Here is a 15,996-nt window from a genome sequence, read left to right as displayed (position 1 = left end):
GACCCCTTTCCAGGGCCTCAATTAGAAAAAGACTGTTAACACTCTCCAAGATTATTTACCCATTCTTGGTTTCATTTTCACTATTTCTTTATTAATAGAAATAGATATTTCTATTAAAAAGTGCTCTTCTGTCTCTGCAATATCATTCAGGACAACTCCAAGTTCTAAAAATGCCCCATATCATGCCTCTTCCTCCCTCTCTCGGGTCCTACTTTGAAATTTGTTCTCCTGAGTGTGATGGAGTTGGACTCAGATGTGACCTCTCTACACACACCTCTTCTGTCATTTTTACTGAACCTGTGATTGGCACTGGTATTTGTGTATGCTCGGGAGACTTGAATCTCTGCATTGTCCATGTGTCAGCTGGGCCCTGAGCCTCAGCAGAGTTGTAACACCTACTCTCCAGTTCGTTGGACGTACCCAGGTCAGCTAACAGGGAGGTGAGAATGATCAACCACCACACCGGGGAACCGAGAGAGTCTGTAACTGCAAGCAGGAGAATCATATCCATCAGCCATGTGGGATCTAAGCCCCCACTCAATTTAAAGGTGGAGTGGACATCTCCATCCCACAGTCCTCAGGATGGAGGACTATATGATAGTCATTGTTTTATAGGCAATCTTCTTTCCTGGTAGGTTCATAAAAGGCATTTTTTAATACTTTGTTTAGGAACATCACTACAATGTTTCTGAGTGTGGATTTATTTTCATTTATTTTGCTTGGCACTTAAAATGAACTTTTGGTCTTAGGACTCATGTCTTTCTTCAATTCTGGAGATTCTCTACCATTATCTTTTTAAATATTGCTTATCCACCATGCCTTCATTCCCTTCTAGAAACTACTAGAGGGAAGCGGACTTGGCCCAATGGTTAGGGCATCTGCTTACCACATGGGAGGTCCACAGTTCAAACCCCGGGCCTCCTTGACCCGTGTGGAGCTGGCCCATGTGCAGTGATGATGTGCGCAAGGAGTGCCCTGCCATGCAGGGGTGTACCCAGCATATGAGAGCCCCACGCACAAGGAGTGAGCCCTGTAAGGAGAGCCGCCCATCTCAAAAGAAAGTGCAACCTGCCCAGGAATGGCACCGCACACACAGAGAGATGACACAACAAAATGATGCAACAAAGAGAAACACAGATTCCCGGTGCTACCGATAAGGATAGAAGCAGTCACGGAAGAACACACAGTGAATGGACACAGAGCAGATAACTGGGGTGGGGGGCAGGGAAGGAGAATAAATTTTTTAAAAAAAGGATATGGAGGGATTACTCTAAAACACACTTTAAAAAAAAATAGAAACTACTAAAACCTCTTGAACAAATTCTTTGTGACTTTTAATCTGCTTCTCCACATTTTTATTTCTTTATTTTTCAGTGCTGATTTCTGGAAGAATTTCTCAGTATTGTCTTCCAATTCATAATTTTCTCTTTGTGTTCAATCTAGACTTTATTCCACCTCTTTGGGTTTTGTTTTGTTTTTCAATCATCGTTTTCAATTCCCAAAATTTCAGACACACTCATAAACATATTATTGTTGCATTTGCCTATGTTTATGTTTTATATGTTTTAAAATATTTATTTTACATATGTTTAAGTATTTTTTCAAATAGCTTTTTGAGGATCCTTAGTTATTTTTAAATTTTTTGTGATAGAGTCAGGTAAATTTATATACAAATTATTGAATTTCTTGCCTATTTTCCATGTGCCTGGGATTTTGTTTTGCAGGTTCATTTTGAATGGTTTTTCTCTTCACCTCCTCTTTTCTCCACTCTTCTCTATCTAGTTGTGTGGTTGCCTCTTAGTCTTTTAAGTCCCAGATCAGAACCAGATCTTCTTTTAGCAATCAAGCTCCTGCCCTATAGCTGTATATGATGGTAGATAAGGTCACCAAACTTGTGCATGTTTTGAATTGTTTCTACTCACTGGGCCTTGATGGTGTCCTCCTGTGTCTTGGCAAGCAATTGCATTCCATATCCTCACCCAGGCAGAAGTTGACAGTGCCTTTTCTAGTTTTTGTTTTCAGTACATTTTCACTAATGGAAGAGCCATACCCCCAATGCCTGGTTTTAGGAATTATTATTTTTTCATATTTTGCAGGGGGCACTTTTCATTCTTATCCTCTGCCTGTCCCCCACCCCTGCTGGAGCTGAGCTTCTGACTACCTCTGCTGCCTTCAGACCTGAAGGCCAGGGACCCCAAGGCTTTACCCCTCTCTCTCTGTGTGGCTTGTGTTCTATTACATTTGTTTACAGAAACATTTATCTTGTTTCTAAGTCCACCTGTGTCCTCGAATTTTCCCTTTTTGTATTTTATCCATTGTTGCTGTGTATGAAGTAGAAAGGATGCCTTGAAGCATGAGCTCAACTACCTTATTGACCCAAAGCCCCTATCTGACCCCTTAAGTGTGTTTTTCCAGATCTTTATGATCTTCTATGACAATTTTTGTCAATTCCTCCTGAAATTTTACCAGTTTTTCTTTTTAAAAAAATGTAAAGTTTAACACAGTTACAGAAAAACTGCTTAAAACAAATATATTACTTAATTATCCCTTTAAAAGTGGTGCTGTGTACTTCAATAGGAAACACGCAGTGTCTGGTTGTCTCTTCTTTTGGGATGTGAGCAGCCATTGATGCACAACAATTGATCGGTATTGCGAAATTTCATTCAATTGTTCTTTCAGTAAACAGGAGACTATTTCTGTAAAGATAAATTTACCCTCATTATCTATTTTTTCTTTGTATATTTGCTTGCCTTGATCTTTTTGCATATTTTACATTTTATAATTATATCATGAGTTCATTTTGTTTCAAATTTTACCCTATTAGACATACCTGTTAGCTCCATTTTCCTTGAACTTATGTATGACTGAGGTTATCTTCTTCTGATCTATACGTATTTGCAACTGAAAATAGCATACTTTTATATTTTGTGTTTAACATAGTATGAGATGTTTGTATATGTTAACTCATTTGAATTTATTTAGTCATAAGGTGGTTATATTTTATTCATCTTCCTTCATCCTGTTACTATGCATGAATCTCAGTCCACAAACTCAGGTACTAAATATCTGTGTTTACATTTTATTATAATCTAATTAAAGCCAACTTGAGCCCCAGTCTGTCAGGCTGGAGAGAAATGTAATCACAGACATTATATGAGCCCCTTTCCCTCCCTGGTGTTATGACAGAATCCTGTAGGTTTAAGCGATGGACAGCTTCCAGTAGCCAAACTAAAACCTTTGTGCAAATTAGAAAAGGGTACCTCTTCCGTGGGCCATACACAACCCTCCTCAAGAGCGTAGCCGGGGGAATAGAGTTGGTTTGGGCACACTTGGGTAGTGAAAAACCTGCATAACTAGATTCAGTGACCCTGCTCAAAAAATTCGATGCCTAGAAAATGAGGCAAGACCTTTAATGACAGTCCCTCAAAGAATGATAGACTCTGTGAGGTTGCTGTAATATGACTCGCTCAAGCCCAGGAAGCCTGACCCTCACAGATTTTGAGTATCACCAATAGTTTTTTAACATTTGCCTATCTGATGGGCCAAAAAAATGGTAACTCATTGATGCTTTTATTTATTAAAATTAAATAAACTGAATTTCTGATTATTAATATTCTTTCACTAATTTCTTCCACAAGTATTTACTGAACACTTAACAAGTATTAAGGAAGAGTTGTAGGTACTGGGAATGCAGCAGTGAGGAAAAGGGACAAAGTCCCTAATCTCTAGAATCTTATAATCTAGTGAAAGAGACAGATAATAACCAAGCATACCTCATAATGTGAGATCATGATAAGTGCTATGATCGAAAATAAGTTAGGGTAAGGAATAAAGAGCGAGGAGGATGCTATCTTTAAAAGGGTGGTTGGGAAAATCTCCCTGGAAGGTAGCATTTCATCAGGGACCTATAAGTAGTAAAGGAGCAGTTGTGAGACTATCTGGGGGAAAAGGCTTCCAACGTGAGAAGAGGCCTTGATTTGAGACAGTATTTACCTAGCCTATTAGAGGACCAGAAAGGAAGCCAGTGTGGCTGGGCAGAAGTGAGGCAAAGAGGTCTGAAAGATATCAGGGACCAGCTTACAGGAGGCATTGTAGGCCATGGGAAGGACTTTGGATATATTCCTGTCAGTGTGTGGGAAGAATTGGAGGTTTGGAACAGGGAAAATACGTGATCTGATATGTGTAGTGTGTATGCATGGTTTGTTTATAAGCAAGCAGTTTTGTCATCCTTGTTTCAAGATCAACAATAATCAGGGAGATAGACTTATTTTTTTATGACTGAGTTGACCAGAGAGTTCAAGACCTGTCTTCTAGGCCCTCTGAAACTGCAATTGAGATATATTTGTAAATGATTATTTTCTTATTGAGCAACTAGACTGGTGACAAGGATGGAAGAAGGGAGATCAGTTAGGAGGCAATTGCCATTGTCCAATCAACAGGTTATAGTGACTTGGCCTAGGGTAGTACCTACAAATATGGTAAGAAATGCTGAGATCCACTGCATATCCCAATGAGGCAGCAGAACTGATGGAGCGGTAGCAGTGGAAGGAATGAAATGAAGATAGGAGATGGTGGTCCCAAGGTGAGATGCTTGAAATTGAAAGTTTTGAGGGAGTGCAAATGTAGTCCTAGGGCTGGGGTATGATCCAGGGAGGAGATGGCCGGGGCAGAGTAGACGACAAGACCATTGGAGAGGAAGGGGACAAGAGAGTGAAAGGCCAGGGTACTATGGACAGGAAATTGAAATCACCTAGAATAATGATGGGGTCAGTGATGGAAAAGATGACAGCAGCAAGTCACATATTGAAATCTTCAGTAAATAGGGATTTCATCTAGGAGGAGGATGGATAACAACAGCAATGAGGGATAGTGGGTGCTATAGTCTTATGGCATATACTTCAAAGGAGCTGGGTTTTAAACATAGAATGAAGTGTTTTACATAATAAAATATGCTTCCTACATTTTAATAGACCATATTTCATATGTTGCATATGTTAAGTGTTTTATAAAATATATAGATATTATATATCTCTAATATATAAATATACACTATTATCTGTATCATATATATATAATAGGAGGCAAGGTAAGCATGAAATCAAAGCAAAGCTAGTTTTAGAAATATTCAGACCATCAAAATTCCTGGAAAACCATCTCTGACTTATATCAGAGAATCCATCTTTAATGTCCTAAAAGATAATGTCCTCATGATCTCTGGATAAATGAAAACTTCTTTTTCTCTGATTTTCCTTTTTCTTTGCTTTTTACTGACCCTGACCTCCTTCTCTTAACATATCAGATATCAGCTCTGGTAATAATTATAGACTTCCTCAGCCACACCTGTGCAAATCCTTTCTTGGTTAGATTCTGTAGATTATTCAGATGATTCCTGATACCATGGATGTGGGAGCCATTCATTGAGATAGAGGAGAGGAAGGTTTAAAGGAGAAAAAGAGAGTATCTCTTGCATATCTAGATGGAGGCATCTAGCAGGCAGTTGGACATGGGTGTCTAGAGCTCTATGAAGAATTATGGGCTGGAGATGAGCATCTGTGAATTATGAGCTCATGCTTGGGAGTCAAAGCCCTGAGTAGAGGAGAAAAAACCAGGGAGAGTATGTAATATGTTGAAAGTGAGAGAGAACCAAGAACAGGCACTAGAGATTATCAACATTTAAGGAGTGATCAGGGAAAACCGACCAGGAGATAAGAGATTGAGACAGGATAGAGAGTTTCAAGAAGGAGAGATGGTCAACAGTGTCACTAGCTACATATGGCTCTCTAAGTTTAAATTAATTACAATTAAATAAAATAAAAAATTCACTTCCTCAGTGACACCAGCTACATTTCAAGTGCTCCATACCCAGAGAGTTCTATTGGAAAATGCATCACTATGAGGTCTAGACTGGCTAGGGATGAGGTCTTGAACGGAAGAAGAGATGTAGGAAATAAGAAGTGTGAAAACTGGAGGAACTGAAGGTTATGGGCAGTGATAGGAATATTGGGATTTAGATTCTAGGTGTAGAGTTTTTCTTGGTGACAATGTTCAGAGTTTTGTCATGAGAGGCAGGCTGCTAAAATAGCACATGAATGAAGTTCTTTGGAGTTGAGAAAGTTCAGAAAATTTTGAAGCAGGTTTGTCAGTAAACTCATCCATCATGAAAATCATCAAAATTCATGGGAATAATTAATTGGAAAGAAAGACAAGGCATCTAAAGCCAAAATCCTCAGTGAGCAAGAGGTACTGACAAATGATTAGCTAACAGCGGTAAGAGCGAGAGCGGGAGGCAACTCAAAAGAGGGAGGCTGTTGCTCAGGTTCCCTTGAAGTGTGAAAACAGTGGCTTGAGAGTGCGGGGCTTCCTTTGGGTAGGAAGAAATATCAAGTGAAGCACAACCTTGGGGGAAGTATTCAATGAAGAGGTCAAGGATGTAGATGAGTTCATTAAAGCTACAGAGGCCTGATAAAGGTTTAGAGGAAGTTTAGTAAAAAGAAGGAAAATTCATGAGTAAAGATGAACATAGTAACATGCAGAAGAGATGATCCTAGAATATATGGCATATATTTGAAATAGTGGTCAGGGAAGACTGAAGTCCCAGGTGGGGTCAGAAGTTCTGACAAGATTAGCAGACTGTAGTTTTTGTGTGGCATTCAAACAGTGCTTTGCCAAGGAAGTTCTCAAGTATCCTTTGAAACAAACTCTTCCAGCTAGATTCCAGAATGCTCAGCTCCTGACATTATCACAGCCAGTCATGACCAGGCTCAGACCATTTCTCTTAGCCAAGTGCTTAGAAAGAGAGAGATTTTCAATGATTACCCACCAATCGTCTAGTTTGATAACAGGGAAGTCCTGAAACCACTTGGAAAAAACAGACCTTGAGCTAAATCTTCCCCTGTGTGATCAGAGAGGTCATTAGCAGGATCCCCCACGCCGGGCTCTGAGTGATGTCATGGAGGTTGGTAAGAAGCTACAGAAAGTGAGTTGTGAAATACTTTCAGTTCCACTCACAATGGCCTTCAGAGTGACTCCCATCCTGTGTGGAGAGAGGGAAGTTTGGGGAGGAGTGGATAGACATAAATTTTTCCTATCATTATCTCCTCTACCCCACTCAAGACAGAAACAGAGGGACCTCTAGTGCAGCTCTTAAACTTTTTTGTGTCCCTAAAGCTTTGGATAAAATGCAAATTCTGATTCAGCAGTTCTAGGATGGAGCCTGAGTCTTCATTTCTAACCAACCTCCATATGATGACGATGCAGTTGGTCTGCAGACCACACGTTCAGTTGATGGTGAGGAGGGGGCAGTTAGATGGGCAGAAGAGAAAGCCCTTATAATCTTTTGGGAGGAAGGGCCTAGCTTAGAGAGGGTGGGTGGGAAGGAGTGGGTACTGTGAGGCACTCCAGGGAAACAACCATAACCAAAAAGAAAGAAGCCAAAGGTGAAGTCATTTCCAGGTCCAGAACGCATGGATATTAACATGACATTGGCTGTTAGTTAACCAACAGGATTTTCAGTTGTATATTTGGTTTCTCCATTATGTCATCTGCCCTATATTAGAAGGCAAATTAGTGATAAACCCAGAATAATTTCCCTAAAGATAGCTGCTGGAAGCTTTTACAGCAGGTGGCACTCTTGCATTATCATTAAGAGCTTAGGAGCCCCAGGTTTGCCTTGTAAGAGAATTGCTAAATACAGGTGAATCTTCCTTAGGCCCCCACCCCATTTCACTGTTCTGGGTACCCAAGTAGATTTTCCCTCTTTCTTCCAGTAGAGCAATGCATCCTGTACAGATGCTGCATTTTTCAAGCCGTTCACAGGGTTCTAGTGCGAGTAATCAAATAAGAGAGGAATTAAAATGTATGTCTAGAGTTCCCTTCCCTTAGAGTTCAAGACACCATCACTTACTTATGCGTTCTCACTGGGCCAATTTTGTCAAGTGCTTGTTGCTGGAATTTATCCTTCTACCCCCTCTTAGAAGATACTGGTAAGGTAAATTTAATTTCTCACTCCCCCAAAGAACACTTCAAATGAAACACCTCATCTCTCTCACCAACCCACTCCCCTTTCCTCCTTATGTCAACATCCCTTCGCTGAAATAATGAATGATGAAGCTTTATCCACCAAACTCCCTCCCAAAGGGGGTATCTAACTTTGAATTAACAAGAAACAGCTTTTTCTCCTCATCCTACACTTCTCACCCACCACACTTAATTTCTCGACCAACTCTCAGGTAATTCTGTGAGCCAGGAAGAGTCCCACACAAACCCTGTAATCACTTTAAGGAGCTGAATCGGCCAAATCTCTCCCACAAACCCAATTATATATGCCCTCCAGAACAAAAAAAACCTGTCTCTGAATTTTTCCAGCTTGTTCCCCATGGGTTGTCAACATTTCCAGGGACAGTGTGTACTGGGATGAGCAAGTTTGTAGTACCTGGGGTTTCCCCAATACTCCTGAAGGACATACTCACCTTCCCATCTACGTTTCATTTCCAGCATTTCATTCATGAACCTTAAGAGGTCTCTAACCGCTACCCTCCCCAAACAACCATTGTACTTGCCCAGTTCTCTTTCTGATCCCTAGAAGAGATGGAGGTTAAAAAGGTCACTGAGAATAGAGTTTGGTTGACTTTTGAGTCATTTCCAAATTTTTTGTATTCTTTGCAGAGCTGGCCATGGGGAGAGCTCTGGAAGAGAATTTCAAAGAATAACCAATATGAGCTCCAAAGAATGAGGCATAATGATAGGGGGCTATCAAATTTATTAAAATTATCAGCAATCTCTTTACCATAGTCAGGCCAAGGAATAAGGGACTAGGGGAGAGAAGGGAAGGGGAGGGGAATGGTTCTGTTGATGGTCACAGAAGTAATGGAACCTGAAACAGCCTCAGGGATTTTAAAAATCAATATTCAGGTTGTAGGAAAGTAATGGGTGAGTGAATGAGTTGTCTAACACTGCCTGTTTTCCCACTGTCTTGGGATTTAAGTTCATGGAACCAAAGTTCTGGAAAATCCCTTAGACATTTGGCCTACCCCTTCTTTAAACAAATGAGGAAAACTGAGGCTTAGCGAGATTGCAGTTTGCACAATGCCACACATTTGCTTAGCAGTGGAACCAGTACAGAAGTCCTGCTTTCCAGATGCCAATCATGTATGCACCGTTTCAGAGCTTAATATCTAGTTCTTTTAGTATCATTGCTGATAAGATAGCATCTGGGTATTACATAATGAGAAACTAGAAGGCTTTTTTCTTCTTCTTCTTCCCCAGTCTCCACCTTTCCCTTTTTAGGTGCTGCTGCCCTGAAGAGACGGGCTTACTTCAATGAGACTGCAGACCTGCCGTGCCAATTTACAAACCCTCAAAACATAAGCCTGGGTGAGCTGGTGGTGTTTTGGCAGAATGACGAAAAGGTCTTGTATGAGCTATATCTCGGCAAAGAGAAACCTGATAACGTTGATCCCAAATACATGAGCCGTACAAGCTTTGACCAGGAAAATTGGATCCTGCATCTCCACAGCGTCCAGATCAAGGATCAGGGCTTGTACCAATGTTTCGTCCATCATAAAGGGCCCAACGGACTGGTTCCCATCCACCAGAAGAGTTGTGACCTCTCAGTGTTTGGTATGTGGTCAATGGCATGTTCATTCAGATCCCTGACCTTCTTAGAAGACACTGCAAATGAGTAGAAAAACTTGGGGCGGGCCCTGTAGAGAGAAGGCAGAGAGCAGCCATTTCTGGGAAGTCCATTCGAAGGGAATACAGGGTCTGGGAGCAGGGAACTGAAAGTCCTTTGTACTTTTTATAGTTTGCTTCTGATGAATCAGTAAGAATCTGCTTTGGGAGCAAAATCGAGCCAACTGAACGAAGGTAATTTGGCTAAATGAAAATCACAGGTAATCTGGGCATTACTAAATTTGGATAATTATATAAATCTCAAATCTCTTTTACATCCATTTTTTTTTCTGTTGGTCCAAAATTTCTCCAAGCTCCTAGCAAGGATTGCAGTTGACTGGTTTGGGTTTTCCCTCCAACTTCCTGTAGATTGCTTATGAGTTGTTTGCTGCCTCAACCATCAGCTATAGACAGAAGGGAAATAACCCAACAAAAATAATCCAGAAACAGAGAAACCAGTCTTCTCAGCTTCAGTAGGCTTTGAAGAACCTAAATGTCACTACAAATTTTTTTTAAATTATTATACAGTAAAACTGATTATTTTTCTTTTGGTGCACAGGCTTATGTATTTTAACACATATATATATTTATGTGACCACCACCATAAACAGAATTTTCCATCACCCTAAAAAACTCCCTCACGCTAACCTTTTATATTCACACCCTCTCCACATCCAAAACACCTATTCTCCATTCTATAATTTTGTCTTTTTGAGAATGTCACGCAAAAGGAGCCATACAGTATGGAACCTTTTTAAGACTGGCTTTTTTTACTTAAAATAATGCCATTGAGATTCATCCAGGTTGTTAGATGAATCAAAAGCTTTTTTCTTTTTACTTATGAGCAGCATTCTAATGTTTATCCATTCATCCATTCAAGGACACTTGGGTTGTTTCCAGTTTGGGGCTATTATGAATAGAGCTGATAAACATTCATGTATGGGTTTTTGTGTGATTGTAAGTTTTTATTTCTCTAGGGTAGATAACCAGAAGTGGGATTTAGATTTATTTTTTATGAAACTGGAAAAGGCAGATCAGCACCCATCCTGAAACCACAGAGTAAAGCAGAGACAAAAGCAAAACTAGAATGGAGAATTGCTCCCTTTGAGCCCTTTGTAATTCACACTAGGCTGCAGGGCTTTGGGAACATTCAACCAAGTGTTAAGTCAACGTTTTCAAGTGTGGCCAGGTACCACTGGGAGAACATAATATGTTTTAGGTGAAACACAGACCAGCATTTTTTAAAGAAAGTTTTTAGCAGTTTTGTATTTATTTTAATGCATATTAGGAAAACTATAAGGTACAAGCAGAGTGCTCAAGTAGTATGTTGACAGAGAAAAGTATGTAAAATAACACATGAATGACTGATGTTTTAGAACTGTTGTGGAATTTAAGAGAAGTTCAATTATTTTAGTATAGAGAGGCCAGGACTCAGGAATGATTTTGAGAAGGAAAATGGTTTATTGACGGCCGGCCGGACTCGGGAGCTTTCTGTTTGAATCCCGAGCCCCGAACAAGATTTTCAAACGTCTTTTATACAGAGAGGAAAGGCCAAATGGTCCCTTTGTTTCAGTTCTCAATAGGCTTCAATTAGCATATATCTCTTTCACATCTTAGGTAAGCTTTTAGCAAGGACTCCAGACATTTTAGATAAGCCTTGGTTTTTGCATTTCCCCTAAATACTTAAAGTTTATAGCCCCCGCATTGTTAAACATTTCCTGGGACTGGAGCCCTGCTAGTCCCCAAGGGCAGGACTGCAGCCTCTTATCTTTCCACACTCACAAGTCAAACAGCTTAGTTATTTCTGAAGAGACAAAGAGCCTTCCACCCATAGCCCACATCATTCCCCCCTTTCTGCCAAAGATTAACTTGCTAAGCTTTGGCATAATTATTGTTGGAGCTATGAGGTGGATGGCTGTTTGTTGTTTTGATTGATTATTTATCAGTCTTTAGTACAGCATCAGGACTGTTTTTAGAAGTTTAGAGCTTTTCATTCTGGACAGCAGAATCTTGGGCAGGGGCCTCCCGCAGTTATTCTGCTGCCACTGGCACTCACGTGGATTTCCAGTCAGGTTCCAGATCCATCTATTACTTTTATTTTACTCTTAAAGAGTTTACACCTTTAATTTAAAAGGGGTGCTGAAGGGAGACGATCTCTTTTCTGTAACTGCTTCCTGCTGGCCATGGGCTGTAGTCATTGCCTGATAAGGTGTAAAAACTCTTTAATTTATTCTAACTGGAGGAAGATGGATCTGGCATTCTGTACGAAGTTGGATGAAGTTTTCATATGGTTAATAAGATGTTCACTCTGAAAGAAACAAACTTAATTAAAAATTTGGAATACCCGTTTTTAAAAGAGGACACATTGGATCACAGAGATAGACAAGATTAGATGCCTATAAAGATGGCATTCCTTAAAAGCTGGTGGGAACAGCATATATATTCTTTTTTAAGTTATCCATCTTTAGAGAGAAATTGCAACAGACACTTAGCTTTGTCTGAAGACACATTCCAAGCTGTTCAATGATTGACACTCATTCGCTCTGTCAGATGCTCCTGGTGAACTGGCACTCCTTGGGCAACTGGCTTCACTCAGGATTAGAACACTAATTTGGAAATACTCTTAGTTTTCACCTGTGGGAGTGATCAGAACTACAGAATAAAGATTTTTACACCTTGGTTTTCATTGTACAATTTCTAGCAATTTTTACTTGTTCAATAGGTGACTCACCATCAGCAAGCAAGCCTCACTTTTGCTACACAGCAGAGTACAGCAGAATATAGAAGTTGACTGAGACTGGCTGAGACTGCCACCTTATTCTATAGACATGTTATTAACTGTTTAGAAAATGATTTTACCAGGAATTTAACATGTCTAATATACTTCTGCACTTGATCCAAAATAGAAAAGATAACATTACAATTATTAGGCATATATTTAGTACAGGATAAAGGTACAGCACTTAATATTAACTAATGTATTACTTAATGTATAAGGATTCAGAGTTGCCATTATTAGTTTTGAGTTTCAGGTTTGTAATACTTTACATGTTATCTCTCCATGAGAGCAGGCCATAATGCCAATTGTTTAAGTTTTACTTACAGTCTCCTGGTATCATGGCTCCACTTAGCATGTTCTTCAACGCAGTGAGCAAGTTGCAGCATCCTTCCAGTATTCCAGAGATTTTCCAGTATTCTACTAGCCTGGTGCATAGTGCTCTCTGGCACCATGGAACAGTGCCAGTCTGGAGGCGATATCCATTGTACACTTGGCTGTACCGAGTCATTATTGGCTGCAGGAGCTTGAAACTGCAATATAGTTTCCATCAACTTCAGGAGCAGAACCAGAGACTGATATAGCACATATTTTTAATTGAGGGGTCAGTGACCAGCCTAGCCAATAACTCACATGGAGAGGCCACCTGTAATGTATACAAGGCCTGGTTCGAATGCACAAGAGTTTGACAATGTTAAAGTTTATTCCTTGTTTTATATATATTTTAAACAACTTAACGCAATACATATATCAAATGACTATTTACTTACACAATTTTACTATGAAGATAACAGTAGGTACTTTACTTTAGTAATAGAGGAAAAATACTTTTCATTGTTAGAATGAAAACAGAATATTTCCAATAGAATCAAGACAACTTTTTATTACCATTTACTTAAATGTGTATTTTGCAGTGGCCTTCAGACAGGTTTATTATCATGAAGTTATTTCTGCTACCAATACCAATCTAAGTTTCTTTAGTTAACAATGACTTCTACAACTAGAATTATTTAAACATTTTCAGTTTGGAAGATGTTTTACAAACTCTTTATAATTGACTATAACCGCATTGACTAGACACCTCATGTTTAAATAAACTTACTAAATTACAATTACCAATGAAAGAAATTTACTCTTTATTTAAGAGAGCATATCTACAATCTTTTCCCTTTAGCCTAATTTCACCAATGTGAACTTACAATTTTCACTTACAATTTTCATTACTGTAAAGATTTTGTACATATGTTAATTTAGTTTATAAATTAACTATGGGAGATTACACTCAAGTTAAATAAAATTGAAACCATAATAGTTTATGCAAGGAATGTTCTCTTTTTCCCTTACAGGAAGCTAAAAACTTCTTTTCTTTAAGTTATGAAAATTATTAATTTAAAAGCATAACTGACTACCAGGTTTTAAAACACATGCATACTGACTTCCAGGTTTCAAAACACATTACACAATTACTTAATTTTTTAAAATCATAACCCAGGAAAGATCTCTCCATAGTTTTTATGGACTTTCCTTTTCTTACTGAAATTTGTTAATAGAGCCACTAATTACCTTATTTTGTTGGAAAGAAATCTTCTGGAAGAAAATAAGGCTCACCAGATTGTGGAGAAGAAAATACTTTATTCTCAATCTTGCAAGAAGGGGTGCAGAGCCAGATATGGCTGGTGCCCCGAACAAAGAAAAATGACACAATTTATACCCCTAAGCCTAGCATGCAAGCTCTTCCTGTTTTTCCATAGATTGGATACTTCAGAAGTTACAGCTTATCTGAGATTTAACTTTCCCACGCAAAAGTTTGATTTAACTGCTTCTTCTATCACATTCCAACCATTTTAGTTTTTACCTGCTCCCCCCTTTGTCAAATAAGGAATAGAATTTAGTGCTGAAATGGCACCGACTTAGTTAGCTCCTTCTTGGGCATCCTTCCACTGCCCATAGGACTGGCCTAAACTGGTCTCCTCCACTGCTGTCCAACCCGGGAGTGGGAGACTGAGGCAGCAGGCCGCCGGGTTACATCAACATTTTTCTTCTGTGAAAATTAACCTAATCTTTGTTTTGTTTTTTTTTTTTTTCAATTTATGGCTGACAAAGGTTTAAACTGGGAAATTACCAGGCAAACTGATTCTTAATTCCCTAGCCTAGTAGATAGGTTTAATCTGCCACACCTAGTCTTGCCTTAAAAGCTCTTGCAAAGAGGAGGCCCTTTCCCAATTGTTTCCATAATCAGATTTCTATGACTTTTTCATCCTGCTTAGTTCAATTTGGGCTTTAAGAATATTTATAAATATAACTGCATATTTAATTTTTAACAATTTGAATAGACCTCTTTTAAGAATTTTTATTTGTTAATTTGATATTATCCTGATGTATGAAGACATACATTGAGCTTTTTTTTTAAAAATGGGCAGACACAAAGAGTTAGACACAAACACAACTCATTGATATTACTTGTAATTTGCATTATTTTATATACTGTTTAACTTAATTAATTAGGGGTCCAGAAATACATATTACTTATATAACTGCATATTTAACCTCAACAATTTGAGCAAATAGGCAGACATGAATAGTTTGACACAACAACATGACTTTAGTTACTTTAAACTTTTCAAAGACTTTTGAAACTCTTCTTAATTTGCACTATGACCATGCAGTTTACCACAAGAATTTTCTTTCTTACTTAATGGATTGTAATAACCAAAATGTTCTCAATGCCTTAGCACCATTTTGTTTTAGAACTTTATATTTTACTTTGAAATTAGCAGAATTTTGGATAAGCCACAAGATTAACTTTATATATATTTACTGAGGCTATTTGAAGCCTCAGGGAGACAGACTGCTTTCTCTCATGAATTGCCACTCTTAGGAACACTGACCGTCAAGGCAGGAGACTTCTCCCCCTCCACCCCCCTTTTTGATTTTGGAGATAATAAAACTCCAGTGGCCATTTAACCTTATTCTATCAGGCAGCAATTTATTTAGTTTACACTTGAATTCATGAGAGAAAGGGTTACTAATACCAGAAGAGGAGACAGTGATGTCCCAGCTCTTCTCAATTATGAAATAACCACAGGCAAAGGCAAAGGGCGAGGTTAGGCCTGAAGCAACCATAAACAAAGGAAAGGTTAGTGTAGAATTTACACTTAAATAATAGTTTCAGGCTAAATTCACCCAGCTATAATCTCAGTTATTGTCTTTCCACTGTTTTACAATATAAATGCATTTATAAATGATTTTAACTCTTAGTTACAGTTTTTATTAATTTTTTAAAACCTATTAATTTTATAACACCTTTAAATACCTTTCATTCAACTTATAACATATTAAATGAACTTAACCATTACTTTAATTTTTCCTTTAAAGTGAAAGAATAAATCTCTTGCAGTTAGTTTGAAATAAAAGGCTACTTTTCAGGATTTGATTTCTAGAACATAAAATGTTCTTTTAAAAGAACTCTTCTTCAAACATTGAGGATATGATGAGGTTAAAGCACAAGAAGCTATTGATAAAATATTTTCTTTGTATATTGATCTTACTCA

The 15,996-nt window shown here is 38.6% G+C and overlaps 1 protein-coding gene across 18 annotated transcripts in view; it reads left to right on the top strand.

The window, feature by feature from the left end:
- CD86 (CD86 molecule) overlaps window positions 1-15,996 on the top strand; it is a 74,356-nt gene that overhangs the window by 40,611 nt on the left and 17,749 nt on the right. For 12 of the 18 annotated variants that reach the window (XM_012528477.3, XM_058295716.1, XM_004467175.3 and 9 more), the window contains exon 3: window positions 9,265-9,618. In XM_012528477.3, coding sequence (XP_012383931.1) covers window positions 9,265-9,618 — 354 coding nt within the window. The remainder of the gene's footprint in view (window positions 1-9,264; window positions 9,619-15,996) is intronic. The other 6 variants (XM_058295714.1, XM_058295717.1, XM_012528478.3 and 3 more) reach the window with 1 other exon arrangement.

Source organism: Dasypus novemcinctus, chromosome 4 (genome assembly GCF_030445035.2).
Source record: "Dasypus novemcinctus isolate mDasNov1 chromosome 4, mDasNov1.1.hap2, whole genome shotgun sequence".
Classification (NCBI taxonomy): Eukaryota; Metazoa; Chordata; class Mammalia; order Cingulata; family Dasypodidae; genus Dasypus; species Dasypus novemcinctus.
The sequence above is the reverse complement of the archived record's forward strand: the minus strand, read 5'-3'. Positions and strand labels throughout refer to the sequence as shown.